This window comes from Periplaneta americana, chromosome 13, assembly GCF_040183065.1.
Source record: "Periplaneta americana isolate PAMFEO1 chromosome 13, P.americana_PAMFEO1_priV1, whole genome shotgun sequence".
Taxonomy (NCBI): domain Eukaryota; kingdom Metazoa; phylum Arthropoda; class Insecta; order Blattodea; family Blattidae; genus Periplaneta; species Periplaneta americana.
This window is the reverse complement of record NC_091129.1, coordinates 44,869,916-44,893,734: the sequence shown is the minus strand read 5'-3', so window position 1 is coordinate 44,893,734 and position 23,819 is coordinate 44,869,916. Positions and strand designations below refer to the sequence as shown.

General features: G+C 34.7%; 1 protein-coding gene across 4 annotated transcripts in view; it reads right to left on the bottom strand.

The window, feature by feature from the left end:
• The window catches only part of LOC138711839 (uncharacterized), a 159,799-nt gene that overhangs the window by 29,457 nt on the left and 106,523 nt on the right, over positions 1-23,819 (bottom strand). For all 4 annotated transcript variants that reach the window (XM_069843099.1, XM_069843097.1, XM_069843096.1 and 1 more), the window contains 5 exons: positions 22,992-23,208; positions 16,674-16,792; positions 14,010-14,193; positions 12,046-12,354; positions 4,024-4,259 (listed from right to left, as the gene is read on the bottom strand). In XM_069843099.1, coding sequence (XP_069699200.1) covers positions 4,024-4,259; positions 12,046-12,354; positions 14,010-14,193; positions 16,674-16,792; positions 22,992-23,208 — 1,065 coding nt within the window. The remainder of the gene's footprint in view (positions 1-4,023; positions 4,260-12,045; positions 12,355-14,009; positions 14,194-16,673; positions 16,793-22,991; positions 23,209-23,819) is intronic.

The window sequence follows — 23,819 nt, the reverse complement described above, 5'->3', positions numbered from 1 at the left end:
GTGTTATCAAATTTTGTTTGTTGAAGTCTAAGTATGTAGATTTAATAAATCTTTTTACAGAGGAATACGTAGATTTAGTAACAGGTCTGTAAGTAGCAGTGCTGCCCTTCTTTGCTAAAGCATCCGCATTCTCGTTTCCCAGGATGCCACAATGGGATGGTATCCATTGGAATACAATTCTTTTATTGAGGGATATTCATTGAGACAGCATTTTAGTTATTTCTGCTGTTTGAGATGAATGTGTGTGTTTAGAGACTATTGATAGAATAGCTGCTTTGGAGTCTGACAATACAACTGCATTCTTAAATTTATTGATGTGGCATAGAAGATTCCTGAGACTTTCACTTATTGCAATGATTTCTCCATTAAAACTTGTTGTTCCATATCCAAGAGATCTATAAAGTGAGAAGAGACAGCACGTAACACCTGCACCGGCACCTTGTTCTCTGGAGATCAAGGATCCGTCGATGTATAAATGAAGCCAGTTTTGTGGAGGGTATCTAATATTGTCTCTAAAGACAATTGTTTCATTATTTCAGTGTTTACTTCTGATTTCAGTATTTCTTCTGTTAAATTTAGATTATACTCTATATTTAATAGTGTTAAAGGGTTTGATTTAATTTGTAAGTTTTCTTTTAAATTCGGGACGTTTATTTTCTGTTTTAATTCTTGAACCATGGATATGAAACTTTTTTTAGTTTTTAATCTACGGAGAGGACTGTATGAATGCCAGTTGTTTCCTGGTAATCTGATAAGTTTTTCATATTGAATCAGTGCTTTTTCTTCTATTATCATTTTGATGCTGTTAATATTAGTAAGGAATCTCATAGAATCTATTGGAGTTGTTTTGATTCCACCAGTGATGAGCCTGAGAGCTTGGTTTTGAACATGTTCTATTTCGTTTATGAAAGGTGAAGTAATTAAAATTTCTCCGCAGTACGTCAGCACTGGCTGTATAAACATTTTGTATGTAGTGTTCAAAGTATTTCTAGAGCAACCCCATTTCTTTCCTGCTAGTCTTTTCAGAAGGGAGAATCTTTTACGAGCTTTTTCAGAAATATATTTCAAATGGTTGTTCCATGTTAACTTACTGTCGAAAATAACAGTTATGACGAACAAAAACACTACGAACTTATACATCAATCTAATAGTTACTTATTTACTTTTTGAAGTGCATATTATATCCTAAATCCTAAGCATTTACTTTTTTCATTGAGCATTTTTTTTCTCTTGTATGGAGGAGGAACCTGGCTTATTGTGCTTACCACTCCTATTCTGTGAAAGATTGGGTAACCAATTGGCCATGCTTCTGTACAAGTACAGCACGCCGCACTGTGAACTGAACCTGGTATGTATAGTATAGGTGATGATGAAATGTGAATTAATGATGGCGAAATGAGTCCGAGGTCCAATGCCGGAAGCTACCCAGCAATTCTGCTTCAATTGGTTGAGGGAAAAATCCTGGAAAAAAACCTCAATCAGGTAACTTGTCCTAACCAGGATTTGAATCCAGGCCTGCTCGCTTCATGGTCAGATGGGCTAACAGTTATTCCACAGTGGTGGACACCGTACATGCACTTTCTTCAATACTCTAACATCTCGACCACTTACTCCTAGCTGACCACTGTGTTCCTGCCCCACCCCCCTGCCAGCAGCACAGATTCTTCCAGCATTTGCCCATGCTATGACAGGTCAAAGTGTTTACAAATTTTAGATGGTCCTCTCTGTAGTATATTGCTGACACAAGAAATAACTTTAAATTCGTTATCTTGTTAAATAAGTTTTCAATTTGATGGATTGCCGATGTTTAAAGTATTAAGAGAACACTCAAACTTTTTTTTTGTTAAATAAGTTTTCAATTTCAAGTCTTATGAGAAAACTCAAACATTTCAACATTTCAAATCTTAAGAGAATATTAAAACGTTTTTTTTTTTTTAAATAAGTTAATTTGGTGGATTGTAAAGAGAATGCTCATCAAACATTTTTTTTTTTTTTTACTGAACATACAAGGTATAAAGTTAAGGAATTTCGGTTTACTTTATCTCGACAATGTTACATTTGATAATTTATAAAAAATATTTTCTCAAAACCTATGAGAAGGACACGAAACTGGACTTCACATATGGAAATGGATAGTCTCCCTAAGCAAGTAGCAGAATAGAGACCTCAAGATGATGACCAAGAAAGACGTGGAGAGATCTTTGAAGCCGGAACAGGCAATTTCTGACTATACCATGAAGTGAAGAAGAAGAAAAAATAAATTTTTATTCACATAACGTCGTTGTATTGTATTGTATTTATTAACATTCCATGGTATTCATACATTGCTTACAGATAGAATATGGAACAAGTCAAAAAACTTAATACTATTATAAAATCTTAATTTATAGTCACAGTCTAGATGAAATATATGCAGACGAGATTTACAATATAGTTTACTAGTACAACACAAAGTTTTAGTATCAATTTCATGAAGTGTTTTTGAATGTCATGAATTCACATGAATTCAGAAGGCGTGAGAAATTAGGTACTTCTTTAATTTGGCCCTAAATAATTTTATGTTTTGAGTTTCATTTTTTATATTGATAGGGGGGGTGAAGAAGGGATAGTGACGCGAAACATACAGCCTCTCCTATCCAAATGCCATCCTCACCTTCCCGTGGTCCACCCTGTTTCTACCAACGAGGAAATGGCGACCGAGTCACAGCGGTATAACTGTTTCATCAAATGCAGAGGAAATGCTGCATTACAAGCCTGTCCAGAGGCTAAAAGTGGCAGCCCCACTACTGGACTACCTAACGATAAGGCTAGTAACCTATCTTAGGGAAAACTACATTACTTTCAAGCCTCAAACAAGCAGTATAAGGATAGACCGTTAAGAAGACTGCTAGATGGGGCCGAAACAGGTCTACAGAGGCCTAATTCGTGAAGGATGATGATGATGATGATGATATTGATAGGGAGGCTATTTAAAATGTTTACTGCCATATAACGCACTCCTTTTTGATAGCAAGATAGACTTGCCGATGGAGTATGAAAGTAATTTTTTTACGTGTATTTATGCTATGATCTGTTGAATTAGTTACAAAGTTTTCACGATTACATACGAGGAAGATTATTAATGAAAAGATATACTGACAAGCCATGGGCATTATTTGTAGTTTTTTTTTAAATAGTCCTACGCGATTTTCTAGATTTGGCACCTACTATTCTTCTCATTGCTCTTTTTTGTAATAGAAATATACTGTTACTATCTGTGGAATTTCCCCAGATTATCATTATTATATATATCATCATTAGTACCTAATATATTACGTCATATTATAACCAAGTAAATTAATAAATTTTCTCGTTCAATTAATGTATTCTCAGATAATAATTGGCTCTTTTCCTAATAATGCTATCACTTTCGTATTATAATTGAATATATTAAACTCAAAAGTAGGTCCAGTTAGTTCCAAATTATATATAGCTCGCTATAAATCACCTGATAAGTTCGTAATGATAACCTGATCGTTTACAAAGAGTAATGTAGGTATCTAAGAAGATATTTTGATTTGAGTCACATATTCTAACTTTCAGAAAATTCGTTATATTTCATGTGAATCATTTATTGATTGAAATGACTCAGATTCTGAATATGGAGAACATCTGTCCAACAGTTTGTGGTCAGGAATGCTGAAAACGAGATTTCCGTGAAAATCCCGAAACTGATTTTTTCAGCAACTGTACTATCTACTTATCTATTTATACTTCATATAAAAAGTAGCACAAATTAATAATAATAATAATAATAATAATAATAATAATAATAATAATAATAATAATAATATCTATGATAATAATAATAATAATAATAATAATAATAATATTAATAATAATAATAATAATATTAATAATAATAATAATAATAATAATAATAATAATAATAATAATAATAAAGTCTGACTTAGGCGATGGAACGTGAATCCTAATTCGAATAAAATTTTGTTTTCACAGTTATGCACTTTGGGGTAAACTTACCGCAACAGTGTATTCTGTGTCTGATCGTAGGGATTTAAAAGTGTGGCAATAGAGCTTTGGCCACGCCACGCACCAGGTTGGCTTCAGCACGGACCTCACGACTTGCTGCCCTGGAGCTCTATAAGAGACTGTAAAGGACTGCAGAGTGCCATACAATTCCTTTGGAGCAGCCCAGCGGATTCCTAATGTGCGTCGATCTCGCTTATATATTTCCAATTTTTCTACAGGGCCAGGAACTGAAAGACAAATAGACTATGTTATTCATTAGAGTGAAATTTATTTCATCTTAAACAAATGATTAAAAAAATTATTAATTAACATCACAATTTCACCAATAATGAGATCTTTCCATTCCTACACCCTCGAGTTATTGTTTTCAATCACAATTGAAGACCTCCGTCGAAAAAGAATGTAACATCAAATTAATGAAATATGTGACTTCAGTGGAAAAAGTAATATTGAAGCATTCATTTATAACAATAAATTAATGCATCCAATAGCTGAATAAACTATCCTGGTTCTGGTAGTAAATATAGGCCTGATGAAATATGCCCCTGAAATTATTTTCCTTTATCCTGCAATGTGTATTATAGATTTGTTGGTTACACCCTTATTCGAGGAAGGCCTTCAATTAGTCTGGCCAGTCGAAGTTTGAAAAATAACAAATTACAAAGAATCAAGACAAGATAGTAAAAATATTATTGTTACAACAGCAATACGTACAAAACTAGCCTGAACAACATAGAGCTATTTATTGTTCAAAAGAAAAATTATATACATTTGCATGTCATTTGTAAAAAGTTTGGAAATTTTTATTAATCAAATCTCCTTCACATATAAACAAAGTCAATCAGTCTCCTTAAAAGTATTGTCTTTAAACACAGAAGAGTGTAGATACTCTTCCAAGAATGACAGCTTTTATGTTACTTTCGATATACATCTCAAACATCTAATTTTGCATTCATTTTTGTAAAATATATTTCCTTCAATGATAAAACGTTTGTCTGACGAATCTGAGAAATAGTTCTTGCAGTTCAACTGTAACATAAGTATGGAATATTTCTGACAGCAATAAATGTTGCAAAATGGTAGCTATGGAAAATCTGCAGTATTTCTGACTACTTCAAGCAACTGTCACTGTCTAATGGCTAAGGAAAAAGTAAATACTAATTAGCAGTGTTAATAGTAGCAGACATGTGATGTCGTCTTCTGCCTTTAAATCTCTAAAATTAAATTTAAAAAATTATAAATTAATTAATACATATACACACTAATGGACGAATGACAATATCGTATTTTCTCGAGTACACCGCTCACATTTTTCTTCTGAAATATACAAGTAAAAAATACGGATGCGCGGTTTATTCGAAATGAAGTTGGCAACACTGCCTGATTTTCCTTCCCCGCTACTCCTAAGGTGGTAGCATATACCATTATTTTCCCTGGTAGGCATTTCAACTGTTAACATTGTTAAATGCTGTTTGGATTAGAAGTAGGGCTACATGTGTCAGACTCACGTTCAAGTATGATAGGTACCAGTATCTATTTTGAGCATCTTATATTTTCAATTCTGAAATGAGTACCACTAAAGGTATAAGATTGCGGCCCTTTACTTGCAATGAAAAACTTAAAATTATCAAGGATGCGGAGGAACATGGAAATCATGTTACAGTCCGTAAATTTGATGTAAGAGGTTAATCCAGGAAGTAAATTCCAATCACTCCAGAGATGGCATGACTAGTTGGACAGGAATGCACATGCATAGCAGTAGAGAGGAGGTATGTGGGAATAATGCAATGCAGTTTCAGTCTTGCACAGCGCTAAGAGAAAATGGCTCCCGTCAGCTGCGAGATTTGTGCAGTTATTTGATTTCTGCACTCTCAGAAGCAATTTCCAGCAGAGATCCACCGCCAATTGTGCAATGTGTATGGACTCTACATTATGAGCGACAGTATGATCAGATGATGTTGCAGGCAATTCACTGAAGGTCGAATCAATGAGCACAACGAAGATCATAGTGGCTGATCGTCCCTGGTGATGCCAGGGCTGATGGAAAGTGTACGGCAAGCACTTTACAATTTCGGAATTCTCTGGTCAATTCCCTCAGATGTCCCGCTCACTGCTGCACGAAATCGTCTCCAAGTGACTTGGTTTTCGGAAAGTGTGTACAAGATGGGTGCTAAAGCAGCTGACAGATGAACACAAAATGAAACATCTGACCGCAGCATTGACATTCCTCCAGCGGTAAGCAGAGTAAGGTGACGAGTTTCTCGACAATGTTGTCACTGGGGATGAAACATGGGTGTCGCATGCCAAACCAGAAACAAAACAACAATCCATGCATTGAAGGTGTAGTGGTTCACCTGTGAGGGGCAAATTGGTATTGTCAAACATTGCGAAATCTGAGGAGTGTGATCCAAAACAAGAAACGTGGAAAGCTGACAAGAGGCATTACGCTTTTGCACGATCCCATACAGCCAACGCCACAAGAAATCTGTTGCTTGAGTTTGAATGGGAGATCTTCGACCATCCACCCTACAGCCCTGACCTCGCGCCAAGTGACTTTCATCTCTTCTGTCTCATGAAGTGCTTTCTGGTAGGAAAATGTTTCCATAACGATGCTGAGATACAGACGGCAGTGACTTCATGGCTCCAGACATTGGCGCAGACTCCTATGACACGGACATACAAATGATGGTGCACTGGTATGATAAATGCCTCAATAACGGTGGTGACTATGTTGAGAAGTAGCCAGTGAATCTGTGTAAATAGTGCAATAAATATTTCTTTCTTATTTATGTTTTTGTTTTCTTTATCAGCTATTGGAACTTACTTCCTGGATGAACCTCGTCAGTGGAAACTGCACCAGAGACTGGAAGATGCTATTCCAGGATAAAATTTATTGTTAACTGAGCTGTATTTGTGTTTAATAAATTTTAATTTGTCATGAATACATTTGCTGAAAGCTTTATTTTTGTAATTTGTGTTTGTTTTGATTTCCTCCCCCCCCTTCAAAAGTGGGGTGCGTGGTTTATTTGAGGGCGAGGAGTATTCGAGAAAATATGGCATTTCAAATTACCGGTATTGTAATGTTTTGACACTCAAAACAATTGAATCTGTTATGCTAGACATTTTCAAACAACTGTTCTTTACTTAGCTATTCCAAATAAATGTTATTTTTTTCAGCACTACAAACATCACTACAGCTTTTACAAACAACTTTTGTTATAATCCATTATTGCTGTAAAGTCTAGTTATTATAATCCTTCTCCAAGCAACTATTGTTATCCTTGATCACTGTAAACAGCTGAATTAATTACACAGCTGGACTATACCCAAGTTGTTGTAACTATGCACTCACAGCTTTGCATAATGTTGGTAGCAAGAGATGCGACGTTGCCACAATGACCACTAGTAACAGCTGACGAGTCCTTCGCATCAATTCTGATGCGTGACAATTTAATGTACGTCTTTTACACAAAGGATCTCACTCTGTGAGTTATCCTCCGAAAGAAGTTTTTTTTCAAACATTTCACAACAGCACTACAAATAATTTATAACACTAACACACAAATTACGCACGTGATAGTAACAACACACAACACAGCTCTCCGAGTAATAGCAGCAGCAGCAGCTGATAGAAAATGCTACGTTCTGATTGGTTCAAAAGTTTACCTTGCAGCATTTTCTAAACTTTCCATGGGAAGGGTTGCCAACGCAAATAGCAACTGTCAAGTGCATAGTTACAACAGCTTGGGTATAGCAACCACTGTTATCCTTGATTACTGCTAAAAGCTCGATTAATTACACAGCTGGACTAGTTACGTTTTCCTTCTCCTAGCAATCATTGTTATTCTTGATTACTGTTAACAGCTGAACTATGCTGGGAAATATATAAGATTGTATTGACACTGCATGGGTGAACTCAAAAATGTTGGGGCTTGGCATTATCTTGCCCAGTAACACTTCTTGAGCCCTTACATCGACAGGGGTCATGAATTGCTATTAGGCAAGATAATACCGAGTCTCCACACATGTGAGTTTACCCATGCCATGTCAATCACAACCTTATATATTTCCAAGTATTAATTAATATTAGAGGAGAAAAATTCACTCCAGTGCTGGGGATCGAACCCGGGTCCTTGGTTCTACGTACCAAGTGCTCTCACCATTAAGCTACGCCGAAGTCCAATCCACAGCACTGGATCGAACTCCCCTTCTCCAGAGTTTTTCCTTTTGTGGCCTGACTCCAAATTGAGCATGTATATTGACATATTTATTAAGTCAACTGCCATTATACAAGGAGCGCACTCAGTTGAGTGACTTGGTGGCCGGGATTCTACAGTAATATGCACTAGAAGAATTTACTAAGATTATTATTTTTTTGGTCCTACAGAATATATCTGTTATAGAAAGAATTAATATTAGAGGAGAAAAATTCGCTCCGGCACTCGGGATCGAACCCGGGTCCTTGGTTCTATGTACCAAGCGCTCTCACCTTCGAGCTACGCCGAAGTCCAATACACAGCACCGGATCGAATTCCTCTCTTCCTCTAATATTAATTGTTACCTTAACAGATATATTCTGTAGGACCAAAAAAATAATAATCTTCAGTAAATTTCCCAGTATATAGTCCGGATCAGCTTACTTCATACCCTAAGGATGAAACCTAACCATTTTTCCCCCATTACTACATATGCTAGTGGATTGTGGTGATTTTCTAGTTTGCAGGTTGAATTTTCTTTTGCCAACTTCGTTTCGAATTTCGATACTGACAAATACTACAAATGGTGGTGATTTTGTAACTGGTATGTTGGCAGCTGAGAAAATATCAACAATATTTGTCGGTACTGGAGTTCCATGAAATTAAAATTGTACTAGATTTCTGAGCTGGTTACTGGAAGCTAGTGAAATTTGAACATATTAATAATTAATTAATATCAGTATTAATATTAATACATAATAGTTATTTTATATGTTGCGTTGTGGTTACAATTCAAGACTATAGTCATGTGGTCAAACAAAATACATTTTTAGGTTAGGTCTCGTGAGTCAATTGTTTAGTCAAACCAATGAATTTCGTATTGCCAGACAAAATACTTGACATGCTGATCCCTTTCCCGTATAGTTTGCCTATAAAAATATGTTACAAAGTATTGAATTATTTAGAATAACCTTCCAACATAAAGTACGGTAAGTAAATAAGTCATTTAGTATGTAGGATGGTGTGATATCTGGTAACAGTTGGCGACACTGACAAGACGGCAATATTTGCTGTTTAGGAACTGTTCTTATGCGACCCTCACTATAGTTAGGTTTTTTTTTTTTTTTCCCCCAAGCAATGGCATCAGGTGGGAATGACAGTTTGTGAGTAGTCTCACTGGTATAGAGGAATGTTCCTGGTGAATCATCAGACGGCAAGCATCTCTATAAGCTGGGTCGCTGTCATTTCCGAAAGCCAATCATGTTGCAGCTCTGCTACATTTACACATGAACATCTGGTCATTGGCCGCTGATAACGTTATGCACTTCCACTGTTGCCACGTTTAGTAAACAGATACACTGTCCTGCTAGGCAGCAAGAAGTATATTGAATGTGCAACAAAGCGGCCAGCTTAAGACGTAAACAAAGAGGAGGATCCATGCTAGAAATAACAGCGAAATTCAGGAAAAGTCGATATCTGGTCATCTTTATGGAAGTCTGAACCATCTGTGTGGTATCTCCAGTGCCAAGAATCCATCCATAGGTACTTCACTCATCTTATCCCTTCCTACTGAGGGTTGTATACACTATACACAATGGATCAATTATGGTTTGAGTGCAAGAGAACTTCCTTTTGTCTTCTTCGTATACTTTCTCTCTGTTTTACTTTCTCTCTCTCTCTCTGTCTGTCACTGAAGACAATTAAACCACTTGTATTTAGCTACCACAAACAACTATTGTTAACACTAGTCTATTCCAAACAAGTGGACCAATTATGTTTTGATTACCGGTACTCTGAACTACAAAAAAACATGGCGTCCTGGCTGAGAAAAGATGTCTGAGAGTCAATTCAATTATATGAATTAAACCCATGCCTGTACACTATGGGTTCTGTGAAAATACCGCAACAAAATTAAGAAAAATAATGTATATGACGAAATTGCAAAGCAGATATCATAAGTTAAATACCTACCAAAGACATACAATTTTTAATGAAGAAGATTTTAACCTGATCCTGTGCAAATACTACATGTTTTAAAATTTTGTCAACTCTTTAGCAATATAAAACAGTCTTTGACAAATCTTTTTCAAATATTGATCAATCTTTGATAAGTTTTCTTGTAAAATATTGAATTGGAAGAAAAATTTGATTGTGTACAAGTAAGGCTGCCAGATCTCAATTTGAAGAAAAGAGGACACATAGTCATGTCTGTACAGAAACTTTATGTTTAAAAAAAAAAACTTATACATAATGCAATATCTTATTCTTAAGAACTATACCGGTATGAGTATTTGATCTTTTTTTTTTTCCCCCCCACAATTAATATCTGTCATTACTGATATTTATGGTTCGAACTTATTTTCCTCAACAAATCTGGTCTAGAAATTAAGTAAGCATGGAAATCTCCACATAAATAATGCTTAAGATTGCATTTCACAGTCAGAATTGTTTTCACTGTCTCTACAGACAAACTATTCCTAACATTTGTCCATTGTGCTTGCATTAATGAAAATATTCTTTGTACATTACCATTATGAGATAGGATAGCAAAGAAATACTGTGCAATTATTAGCAATTCTGAATGAATCTCCATATTTTCATTATGTTTAAAATATTCCACCCATTTTTTATGAGAGGGCAATTTGCTGAAATTATCACAATCAACTTTACTGTTTACAAATTCTTTCAAATTACAAAATTGACTAAAAGCTTTGGCATCGCACGCACGCACACACACACACACACACACACACACACACACACACACTTACTTACTTTTCACAAAGATACTTTATACAAGTTTCAACATTATCCCAAGATAGAGATTCTGTGAGCCCCATGTATTTGAAGCACCTAAACTCCTCTAAAGGTTTAAGCCACATTTCTAAATACTGTATATACGGTATGTCACGTACATTCTAGAAACTGAATCTCTAAACATGTCCGATTTGTTGGTATCCTTTTTTCTTGTTTACATAACAATTCTTTTACATTAACTTATGATTAAGCCTTTCAACTAGTTTTCAACTATACCATAATAAAAATGAGGTGAAATTATGACAATTAGGTTTTACTTTAAAAAAAGAGGACACAGTTGAAAAAAGAACTCAGACAAAAGAACCAAGCCTAAAAGAAGACATGTCCGGGGAAAAAGAGGACGTCTGGCAGCCCTAAAGCAGCTTTAGGCTGGACCACTTCAAGCTTAGCAGACAAAACTATCTTCGAGGTGTTGAACGATGCAAACATGAAGGTGAAATTACGTCAGACACTATTGAAAAAGTGAAAACGTGACTTCTTAGAAACCTGTTCTATTCTGTGAAAGAATATTTTGAATTAGAAAACCAAGCTCTACAAGTTTTTTAGGTTCCTTTCTTTCATTTTTTTTATTATTTAGTTACATGAGGAGTTTTTCATAAATTGTTACTAAGTTAATTCTTGTCTTACTGTATGTAAACAGTACCAAATATTATTTGGGATCAGTGTGTTCTAATTTTCATCTAGACCATTTAGGCCTACTTTTGATAATGTTCACTCTCGATTGTAAATTCTAAGGCGTATTTGTTTTATTTTTAGTGGTGTATGTAATATAATATTTTAGTACAATAACTTTAGACTTTTATTTTGACAATGTCAATAGCTTTTAATATAATGACAGCTAATAAATACTATACTATTGCAAAACCCAAAATCTTTTTCACAACAACGGAAACCTAAAATGATATATCATGATAATATTCCATTTTTCCCCTCCTCCTCCTTTCATTCTCTCCCTCTATCAAATAACTGGTGCTCGGTTGAAGTGACTGCTGCTACGCACCTGTTGCCCTCGTCCTGGTCGTAATGACGAGGGGTTGAGTGGGGTTCCACCCTCCTGGCGTCACTGCGAACACCTTGACCGTGTACTCTGTGTGAGGAGTGAGGTTCCTGAAGCTGGCCGTGGTGAGGCGTGTCAAGCCTTCCTGCACGTGAGAGGTGTCGTTTGGTATCAGCAGCTCGTATCTGTACTCATACAGGTAACCGTTAAGCTGCTGACAGCTGTGGGGTGGGTCCCACTGCACGGTAATGCTTGTGTTGGTGCGCACGGTGCTGGGCGAGGCAGGGCTGGGAGCAGGGGCCACTTCAGGTGCTGCAAACAACACCCACACATGTTCGAATTTCACGTTTCACATCGAGATTTTGTGAGGTTAATCAACTCTTGTGTTTCACCTTATATTCAGGTAAATCAGAACTATGAAATCACGATTTAATTAGCCTTCCTACATGTTAAATCAATTAAGAAAGTAAAAAAAAAAAAAAATGCTCCAAAGATGAAAAAAATTTGGAGAGAAAAAATCTCAACAAGTGATCTGTTTAACATTGTAATAAACTGCAAATCCTGAAAAGGTTAGCCGGTGCTAAATGAGGCTGCTCAAGGAGAGTCCTTAATACAACATACAAAATGTATATTAAACCAAACCTCTTGTACTGTTCTGAAGCTTTAATAACAGCAGCAAATGCTAACATCAATAAACTTGAACAAATACAAAATCAGGCTCTTCGCCTAATCACTGGAGCAGTTAAATCCACACCTGTTGATGCCATGCGTGCCTTAACACGGATCCCATCAATAACAACAAAAATAGAAGAACAAGCACTGCTCCAACATGAGAAAATGTTACGACTGCCAAACTCTAAATGGACAGAAAAGAACCTCCCTTCTTCAATCCTTAAAACTCATAGTAGTTTCCTAGAAAAGGTAACACAGATTAAATCCAAATTGAGCACTCCTAACACAAGAGAAAATTTACTTATAAGAGAAAGTCCATTGGAATTATTGCAACCTACCTTCAGTTTGGAATTAACGGAGGAAATAAGTGAATCAGACACACCAAAAGAAATACAAAAACTTCTAGCACTGGAAACGATCAATACTAGATACCCTACAGAAGAATGGCTACACATATATACTGATGGATCAACCACAGAAAACCTTACTGGAGCTGGAGTTACATTACACATTTTTCCTTTTATCATTCTGTTGGCAGAGACACAACAAATTATGATGGTGAAATAGAGGCTATACACATTGCTCTCCGACAATTATTAAATCTTCCCTTAAATAAATATAACAAGACAGTAATTCTTTCAGATTCTAAAGCTGCAATTCAGGGAATATGTTCAAATGCTACAAAGAAGTCGACAAAAATAAGAGAATGCTACAAAATGTTAACACAATTCCAAAAAGTTAATAAGATTATCCGACTCCAATGGATTCCAGCACACTGTGGAGTCATGGGGAATGAAACCGCAGATACACTTGCCAAGAAAGGCACAACAATAAAACAAAAATTTAAATTTAATTTCTCATATTCCTCAATAAAACGCTTGATCACTACAAAATTTTCTCATTCATACCTACAAGAAATAGAATCAAATGCTAAAGACAAAAAATGGATTACACTACTTTCCAACCCAGATATAATCCCCCAGAGACCAAGGAAAACAGCAGTTGCAGCCTTCAGACTATTGACAAATCATGACTGTCTAGCAAGTCATCTCTACAGAATAGGTATCTCAGCTTCACCCATATGTGTCCTGTGTAACGATCCAGCAGAAATGAATGAAGACCACTTGAAGACCTGTGAAGCATTAAGATCAGAAGAAAGTACAGTTCAAAAGTATTGGAAAGTACGACTGCTAATGGCTTCATTGCCAAATGCAAGGCACTAGACAACAACAACATTGTAATAAGCATGTGAGGCTGGAGAATGTAATACAGTAATTACCACAGGATTGTCCTACCTGCCATGTCAGTGACAGCCAGTACATATGAGTCTGAGCCCCAGGATGCAGCCAATGCTTCTACACTGATTGAATATTGTGCATGTGGTAATAGGCTGCGTAAGATAACAGAGGTCGTCTTAACCTCCACCTGTCCTGCAGAGTTACTGCAGTCCTCCTTACTACAGGCAAGCAGCTTCTGGCACTGCAACAGCAACAGAAGGATGGGTCATGAACAGAAGCTTTCAATTTTGTCTTCTTTGTAGCTATTTTCGTTTCCATTGTCGTCATAATCATAGACAAAGAGTCATGTAGTCACAGGTCATAGTCATGTAGCTGTAGTCACCACAGTAATAGTCATAGTCATAGTCAATCATATAGTCATAGTCGTAGTCATAATCACAGTCATCATCATCATCATCATAGTCACAGTAAACATCATCAGTCATGTCATCATCAGTCATCATTGCCAATGTTCATAGTAGGCCTAATCAGTCATCATCTTCATAATAGTCATTGCCACACTCATCAGTCAGTCATCATCATCAAAGTCATTATCATCATAGTCACTGCCATCACCATATTCAACATCATGATCGTCACAGTCACCATTTTAGTCAAAATAATCGTCATCATTGTAGTAATTGTCATTATCACAGTCATCATAGTCGTCATCCTAGTCACAATCATCATCATACTCATTGCCTTATCCTAGTCACACAGTCGTCATCATCTGTCATCGACATAGTCAAAATAAGCATAATCAGTCATCAAAATCATCATAGTCAATCATATCATAATCATTGACATCATCATAATTATCATAGTCATAGTGAAAATAAGTCACCATCGTGCATAGTCAAAGTCATCATCATCATCATCATCATCATCATCATCATCATCATCATCATCATCATCATCATCATCATCATCATCATCAATATCACCATCATTCCAACGTCTTCTAGGATGTCTCTGAAGTCTGATTAGTGTAATATGTAGCTAATCGGCAATGTATGCAATAAAGGGGGAAAGAAACTGGCCACCCTACCCCATTATCTCCTGTCCTAGTTGTCTCATAAGTGGGTCACTTGTGAGCTTCAGACCTGTCTTCGGACAGTTGATAAAACAACTAGGATGTCCAGATCTGTATTCTTTGGCATTCTAGGTACCGTACTCGACTGTCCTTAATTTGTAATAAAAGACCTTTCCAACATTTTCATAGATTTTTGTTGTCTCTATTTAATTAACTGCCTTTTCCCACTTTTATTAATTGAATCGAAATATTGCATGGAGGAATAACTTTTCTTCCATTTCTATCCTTTTCTTTGTAATCTTGTAAAATCTCGACTTGTTCCACATCTTAAAGCTTCAATGCTGATGTAAGATCTATGGAATACAATAGATGAAATTAAATTTAAAAGCAATCAGACAGCGAGTATAGCTTGTACCGCAGCCAGGTTATAGTTGGTCATGTTCTAGTTATGCAGTCCTATGACATCACATATACATAGCTTTTATATGTATTAAGCCACTGGTGTGGCTCAGTTGGTTAAGGCGCTTGCCTGCCAGTCTGAAGTTGCACTTAGGCGCGGGTTCGATCCCCCCTTGGACTGATTGGTTTTCTTCTGAGGTTTTCCCCAACCGTAAGGTGAATGCCAGGTAGGCGAATCCTCGGCTTCATTTCGCCAAATACCATCTCGGTATCACCAATCTCATCAAAGCTAAATAACTTATTAGTTGATACAGCATCGTTAAATAACCAACTAAAAATATTATATGTATTCTGAATAAATTATGTACCGTAATTTTCATCTTCGATTATGGGCTGTGAAATTTATTTAAAAAATATACCTATGCTGTATGTTTCCCATTGAAATTTAAGAATTATTTCATAGTTTTGTACACGTCTTTTTAAGTAAGTTGTTTCTAAAATCTCTCTCCCCCTCCCTCTCCTCCTCCCCTCCCCCTCCCTCTCTCTCTCTCTCTAAGTCAATACGTCTTTCTTCGAGGTTTTTAGTATATTACCTAGTTCAAGAGATCTGCTGGATAATGTAGGTACATGCTAAAGTGTACACATGTTACCATGTGCCGAGTATTGTATAATCTACTGGTACATACAAGTAAATAAGCTACGAGCATTATCTACATATAACTGGATATACTGTCAAGACAAAACACAAAGACGTATTCACGCAATTACAATAATGTCACAATGAAAGGATTTCAGTCAGTTCTGAGCATGCATTACTGCATTGTGAATTGTCAGTGGGTTAGGTGCACAGTGACGTTTTTCTCTGTATGTACAAGATTTCATTTTGTATATTTTAGTTCATAATTTTTTACCTAATGCTTAAAACTCCTATAAATTGCAATACTAATTCTGTGGTGTTTGGGTAAAGGGGGGATGTCATTTTTTTGTGCAGGTGGAATTTTGTTCCCCAGATGAACACACAAGTTAAATTATACAAATGAGTGTGCAAAACTCAAAGAATACTACCAGTTGTTGTGCTTTATCTGTGCAGAAAATTATTTGCAATAATGGTTCGGAGTTTAATTTTCATTTTTTTCAAACTCATTTTTATGACTTATCTCCCTTTACCCAAACACCTCAGAATTATAGACTAGATTTTTCTGCAAGCATTCTTAACTGACATATTTAAATTAGAAAAGAGTAAGAATTACCTCATATGAAACTTTATATTGCTGAATTTCTCCTGCCGAATCAAGTGGTTTTTCCCATTTTAACTCCAGTTCTCTGCTTTTCGCAGACACTACTTGTAAACTGGACACATCTCCTGGAGCTGAAATAAAAAAAAACCATCAGCTATGTTAAATTTTTGCAATGTTTATGTTTTGTTTGTCACCTACATGGCAGAATCCGAAAATGTTTAGGCCAATTTCGGCCAAACTGTGATAGTCCTACTCTTATGGTCGAGCATAGCACATAATTGTGAGCAAAGATCTATCCATCTATGTTTATGATGATTCCAATTCAGGTTTGCAAGAAGTCACAAGTTTACAGTTGCTGCTTGTATATACAAAATGGCCTGTTCACAGGCTAAAAATGATACCGAAATTGTAGTGACTAAAGTCAAAGTTGCTCTGGTGCCAAAAGACATGAATCTTCAACGCAATCAAGCTGCAACTACAACTCAATTTCGATACAGTTGCGGTTGAGAGTTACTCCAATGGGAATTCTCCTTTAGGATTATTTTTTATTATAACTTTCATGTGTGTAGTTTTTTCTTTACTTTCCATTACATACTACATGGAAAATGATCATCTCTAGCCATAGGCTGTTATAATAGTGTTTCTATGTTGAACAAATTTTTTTCATTTGATTATCAAAACTCACTTTAATCAAAATTCATAATTTCTGTAAAAATACTTGAAATTATTACATCAATATCATAATAGTCTACTTTAAACGTACTTGGGTTCTTTCTGAAAATCTGTACAAAATTTCATCTTTCTAACAAAACGTATACTGTGTCTGAAATGTGTACTGTACACTATATGCAAATTTAAGGATTTTTTTTTTTTTTCACATAGTACATAATTGTGAGCAAAGATCTATCCATCTAAAAGTTACGTCTCACATCTCAGAATATTCTTAAATTACCTGTTGTAACGCTGTAAAAATGATATCAAATTATGGCTGCAGCTTTTGTGAATTTACAATTTAAATACTAAGATATTTCTAACGATTTTTCTCATGTGTTCACATACAAGTCTTTATTTGTGTTGGGCTTGGCGTTTTGCTTCGTCCACTCTGTACTGGTACCTATATAAAATCTAATTTGCTATATAAAGATGAGATAATATCTATACAGTAAATAATCAGCTTAAGAATTTATTAGAATTTTATTATGACAGGAGCTATTAAAACAACACTTTACTGCAATGCACAACTTAACAGACAATTTCAATTTCTCAATTAAAACAACAATAGCCTATTGGGACAAATGCTGAAATGTAATGCACACAGAAATAAATGGTTCCACATTCCTGACAGTACACAACGATTAAAACCCCAAATCACATTTAAGAATTATATACAAAAAGAAGAACGGAGGTGGTGAATTCCAAAACTTCACTCATCTGATAACATTTTTCGGGAAGGAAGAAAAACTCAAAGTGTTTTACCAAACTGCAATTGTTAGGCTAATAAGAGCAAGTTGAGAAAAAAAAGTTCATTATTTTCTAATATTCTTTAAAGCAATAACACACTGAAATATGCATGTATCAAGTTTTGATGCAAAAGACCGAATGTATCAAATTTTGATATGAAATTGTTTGCTGATGTGAAGTTTAGTTTCAACATAAAACATCAAAGAAAATTGAGTCAATCATAAATAATGACTAAAACAAAATTATAGTTGTATTATTTAATCCAAACCTAAAATAATATTTTTTTACTCTTACAATTAATAGTCATGAAGGCTAAGATTCTTTAATATTTTAAATTAGGTGTTAATGAAAATATGTGTAGTTGAAACTTCTGTTATTATATCACACCCTCAAGTCAAGATCATTTTGATCTCCATATTCATCAAGATCACTTTCCACAACACTTTCTTTAATAAAGTCAATTTCAACATCAATAATGTCCTTGTAGAACTTTGGAGCTACATTTTCACGTCACTCATCACAGAAATAATTTTCAGTAGTGCATCAACATCTTTGAGTTTTGCCGCTAGGAAGCAAAGTTTCCAATTTAGATTTCAAGAAAGAAGTATAAATTCACCTTGAAATTAAAGGAAAAATACCAGATAAGTTGAATAATATGCTGATATTGTACAGTTTCTGTGCTGGCATCAGCATGAAATATGAGTGTATGATTTCTTAGAACAAAGGTGGGCATGCCTGCGGCATTACCGCAGTGACGTCAGACCTCAGCGAAGCATCAACCTTACCCCCTACCTTCCCCTACCTCCAACCTACGAAAATACTGTGAGTTTATGTGGCGAATTATACTGGATTGCTGTACTTCGGAGCTTCATTAGTGATACAATGTCTTTCGCAGAAGCATCTGAATTTAGAGGATATAAGTGACGTTTCCAAAAAGATTGGGAACAGAAATATTTTGTTATTTTTATGGGAGATCATGCAAGATGTCTACTCTGTTGTAAAGTTATGCAGGGGTTTCATATTACATGTATAAAAAGGCATTATTTCAAACAACACCTTGAGCACAAAACGAAAGTATGTTATGTTTTCATTTCTTTGCATTAATGGTAATGTTGTTACAACATAATTCTTACATTTATTAGAAAACAATGCTTTGATACAGGTTCTCATTTCAAATATTCACATACTGTACTCTACTGCACTCTACAGTATACTTGTGTATATTCGAAGTACTGACATGAAACTGTATGCTATGTTTAAACGTGTAGAACGTGTTAACCAACTAAAAGAACTATAAGCAAACGTCATTAGAAGTTCAGAAGAACAAACGAACCAAAAACATAAATTATGTACTGCCAGTTATATCGTTACTTGGGAATTAGCTCGTGCATTAAAACCTTTTTAGCAACGGGGAATTGCTAAAGAATTGCATGACTGAAGTAGCAGAAGTAGTGTGTCCGGAATATAAAGAAGAATTTCAAAACATCAGACTGCCGAGGCATTCTGTTGCAAGAAAAATTGAAACTATTGCTGTTCATCTTGAAAAAAAGTTCAAGGAATATGTGAGAAATTTGTTGCGTTCTCCCTGGCCCTGATATCTGTGACATTCCTCAATTAGCAATATTCATTCGTGGTGTAGATTAAGAAATTTCCACGCATGAGTTTTTATTAGATCTAATACCTTTAAAAGAAAAAACAACGAACGAGGATATTTTTAATGCTCTTCGCTTATCCATTGAGACAAAAAAAAAAATTACAATGGCAGAAAATCGTGTGGATTGCTATTGATGGTGCACCTACTATGATTGGGAGAAAAAAGGGGTTTTGTTGGCAGATTGATGTCATTTCTAAAAGAAATTAGACGTAATGAGTAACTAATCACATTTCATTGCATTATACACCAGGAAGCCTTATGTGCAAAAACTATTGATATGAATCATATTATGGATACCGGTACAGTGATAAATACAGTGAATAAGATAAAATCAAATTCATTAAAACACTGTCAATTTAAAAACTTGCTGAAAGACATTTCTGGAGATTATGAAGACCTTATGTATTATATAGAGGTTAGGTGGCTGAGTCAAGACAAAATACTTCAGCGTTTCTTCAGTCTGTGAGAAATAATTTATGATTTCATGAAGGAAAAGGTAGATTCTTTTATTTATTTTAATGGTAATAACAATAACCCAATTTCTTCACAGTAAATGTAAATTTACTATTTAGACGTTTTTTCTTTTTTCAGACAAACATAGTTATTGATGAACTGAAAAAAGACGACTGGATCAGATATTTGGCATTTCTCACTGACATCTATGAACATGTAAATCAACTCAATCTCCGCCTGCAAGGCCGCGGAAAAAATATTGTTAACATGTTTGATATTGTCAAATAATTTATAGCAAAACTACAGTTGTTGAAATCACACTTACAAGAAAGGCAGTTCTTTCATTTCTCATGTTTAGGATCAGTTACAAATATTCAGGATGCTAACTTAAATAAGTACATCCTTAAAAAAGATCACTTATTATACAAGTTCAAAGAACACAGATTCAGTGATTTTCAAAGGATGGAGAAAAATTTCAATATTTTTGTCACTCCTTTTCATGTTGAAATTGAAAATATTATCCCAGAATTGCAGTTAGAGATAGGCCTACTAGATTTGCAGAATGATAGCTTCTTTAAAGTAGAATGTGAAGGTCTGCTGGGGGTTAACATTTTTTAAAAGAAGTCCAGTACTACATATCCCCTGCTTAGACAGTTTGCTTAAAAAATAATGAGTATGTATTCATCAGCCTACCAGTGCAATCAGCCGTTTTTTTAAATAAAATTTATAAAGTCCAGCCATAGATCCCGCATAAACGATGCTCATCTCTTTACGTAACTGAAAATAGCATGCACAGATATAAATCTCAATTTCGAAGAAATTGCTTTGAAAAATTATTAAATAAATATCACGTGAATGAACTCTTCTAATTACAGATGATAGGTAGTAGTGTAATAGCGCAACTGTGTGTAAATCCGTCACTGCACCTTTCCCACAGTATATAGATGACTTTTAAATCCTGTCTTTTGGGTTGCGTTCATTTTGCCCACCATTGTTTTAGAAGAAACCGAGCATTTTGGTCATCTAGATAAATAAAAATGTATGAAGTTTTGATTCAAAATGGCCATTCTTCATATATGAAGTTCTGAGACAAAATGATTGAATGTCTTATGAAGTTTTGGAACAAAATCGATATAAATATTTTAAATCTAAAAAAACTCCTAAAACACAAATACTTGGTGTAATATGATGCAGAAGTACCTTCCTGTGCCCTGGATGAAGTTATATTTGTTCCGTAATGTAAAAAAAAAAGAGAAAAAAAAATATATATATACATATACATTCGAGAAATAAATTTTTTGCTAATTTCTATAAAATTATTTTTAAAATTCCTTATTCTTTTCTTCAAGACCCTGTCCAACCTACATTCAATGTCGTCATCAATGCTGCCTGGCACCTATCGGGTTGTATTGAAATAAAAATGATAATACTATAGTATGTACTGTATTAGGTTTATACAGTGTATCTTTATTTTTTACTCTCTTTGGAAGCTGGTTTATTATTAATAGGATTTAAACACTGTATCATGCATTTTTTCTGTATAGGTCAGGCTGTAATATGATATTATTTTTTCAGACTTTATTAATAATTCAAAGGAAATTTCATAATCTATGAAAAATATAACAATCTTAAAAGTTTAGGTTTTGTATAAATAGTTGAAATACATAAAAAGAATAAAATCATTTGTATTCCAAATTTAATTAATTCAAATATGTAGTCAAGTTAAGGTATGCAGTATCGTCATCTATCCTGGATTCTTGATGAGAGCATCTGACAACCCTGTTACAGACCCAACATAAAAATAACTATAATACATCAGCAACCGAAACCATATAACAAATAAGATAACTGTATCAGTTTGTTGCTAATACTTTAGCATAAAAAATTCTGGAGTCAAAATAAAACCAAACTTTGAATTATATCTTCCCTCAAAACTAAAACTTATAAAAAACTTGAACACGATTATAATAAAATCTAACAAAAAATTGAGGGAAACAATATAAATACATAAACAGACACAAACGTCTTGTAACAAAACCAAGAGAAATAGATGTAGCTCAATTTCGAATATTGGTTGGCCATGACTGTCTCACAGAACAACTCTTCAGAGTGAAACTACTGTAATTAAGGACAATTACTGTCCATTGAACAGGGATCAATCAAAATGCAGCTTTAAATGAACAGCATCTATTGGAGAGCAGCCAACTTGATGGTGATAAACAAAAGAATGATACCGTAATTTAGTAGCCATTATGTTGTGAAAATGATTAATATCGATATCCCAGATAGCCTCAACTCAACCCAACTTGAGTTGACCCGACCTGACCCAAACTAACTAACTTTTGGTTAATACCGTCAATATTTTTATTAATTATTAAAACTTATCGATATTTGCTTTTCTGCTATGAATTTACAATATATTTTTTTCCACCTGATTTGTAATCTGTTTCTCTGAAAGTAAACTTAAATGGTATTTCAGTTATTTATAAGAAAATACTTTGTAATTTAAGATTGAAACTTGCTGTAAAGAATTATAGAGAAAATAAAATAAATATTCACAGCATGTCATTGCTAGAAACAAATGTTTGTCGTACAAATGGAGAAAATATAAACATTTGATGGATCTAGTCTATCTGTATGCCATGCTAATTCCACGAACTCAGAGTAAACCTTGCTATGGGTATGAAACATACACTTACACTCAATAGACACATTCGACTACCATAAACCCAGTATTCGCTAAACAATAATACAGTTCCTACCTTTGTATTTAGTAGAAACTGAAAGTGTCTTCGAGAATGGGGCAGGGCCTCCTGAAGTAAAGGCTCGTACACGCACTTCATATAGTTTTCCTGGTCGCAATTTAGTCATAGTGAAGTTCATCTCCTTTCCTTTGTACATTGGGAACCATCTCCTGTCCATCTTCATCTCTACATTAGTGTGAATCAGCTTGCAATACATGGCACTTTCGGAATCGTACTGTCAAAACACATCAGATAAACAATAGTAATTACATCACACTATGAAATGAAAATGGTGGGAAAAGTCCATGGATACAAGATATTACAGATTTTATAAAAATGAACCTGAGGAAGTATATGTTTTGATCATGGTTTCCCTGTGGATTTCTCTGCTTCTTATCACTTGTTACAACTTTATATAACTGTGTCACTTTTTGTGAGTTTCTCGCTGATCAGAAAAAATTTACAGATTCTAAACTGAGATCGGCATGTGTGCATTTTTAGTAATAAGAAGCCAATGGTGTAAGCAAACTTAGCAGTAACCTACAGGAAAAACTCGCTATATCGAAATTGGTCAATTGAAATTATTATTATTAATTATTATGTTATTGTTGTTGTTGTTATTGTTATTGTTACTGTTATTATTATTATTATTATTATTATTATTATTATTATTATTATTATTATTATTGAACTAAACGGAAAATAATATAATTTATCACTTTACTAAAAACCTCAAAACAATGTATCAGTAACGATTTGCTTCAAGTCATGCTCTTCGTAATACTATAATTTATTATTTCATAGTAATTACTCATTATCGCAAATCTGTACTTGCAACAAAACTGA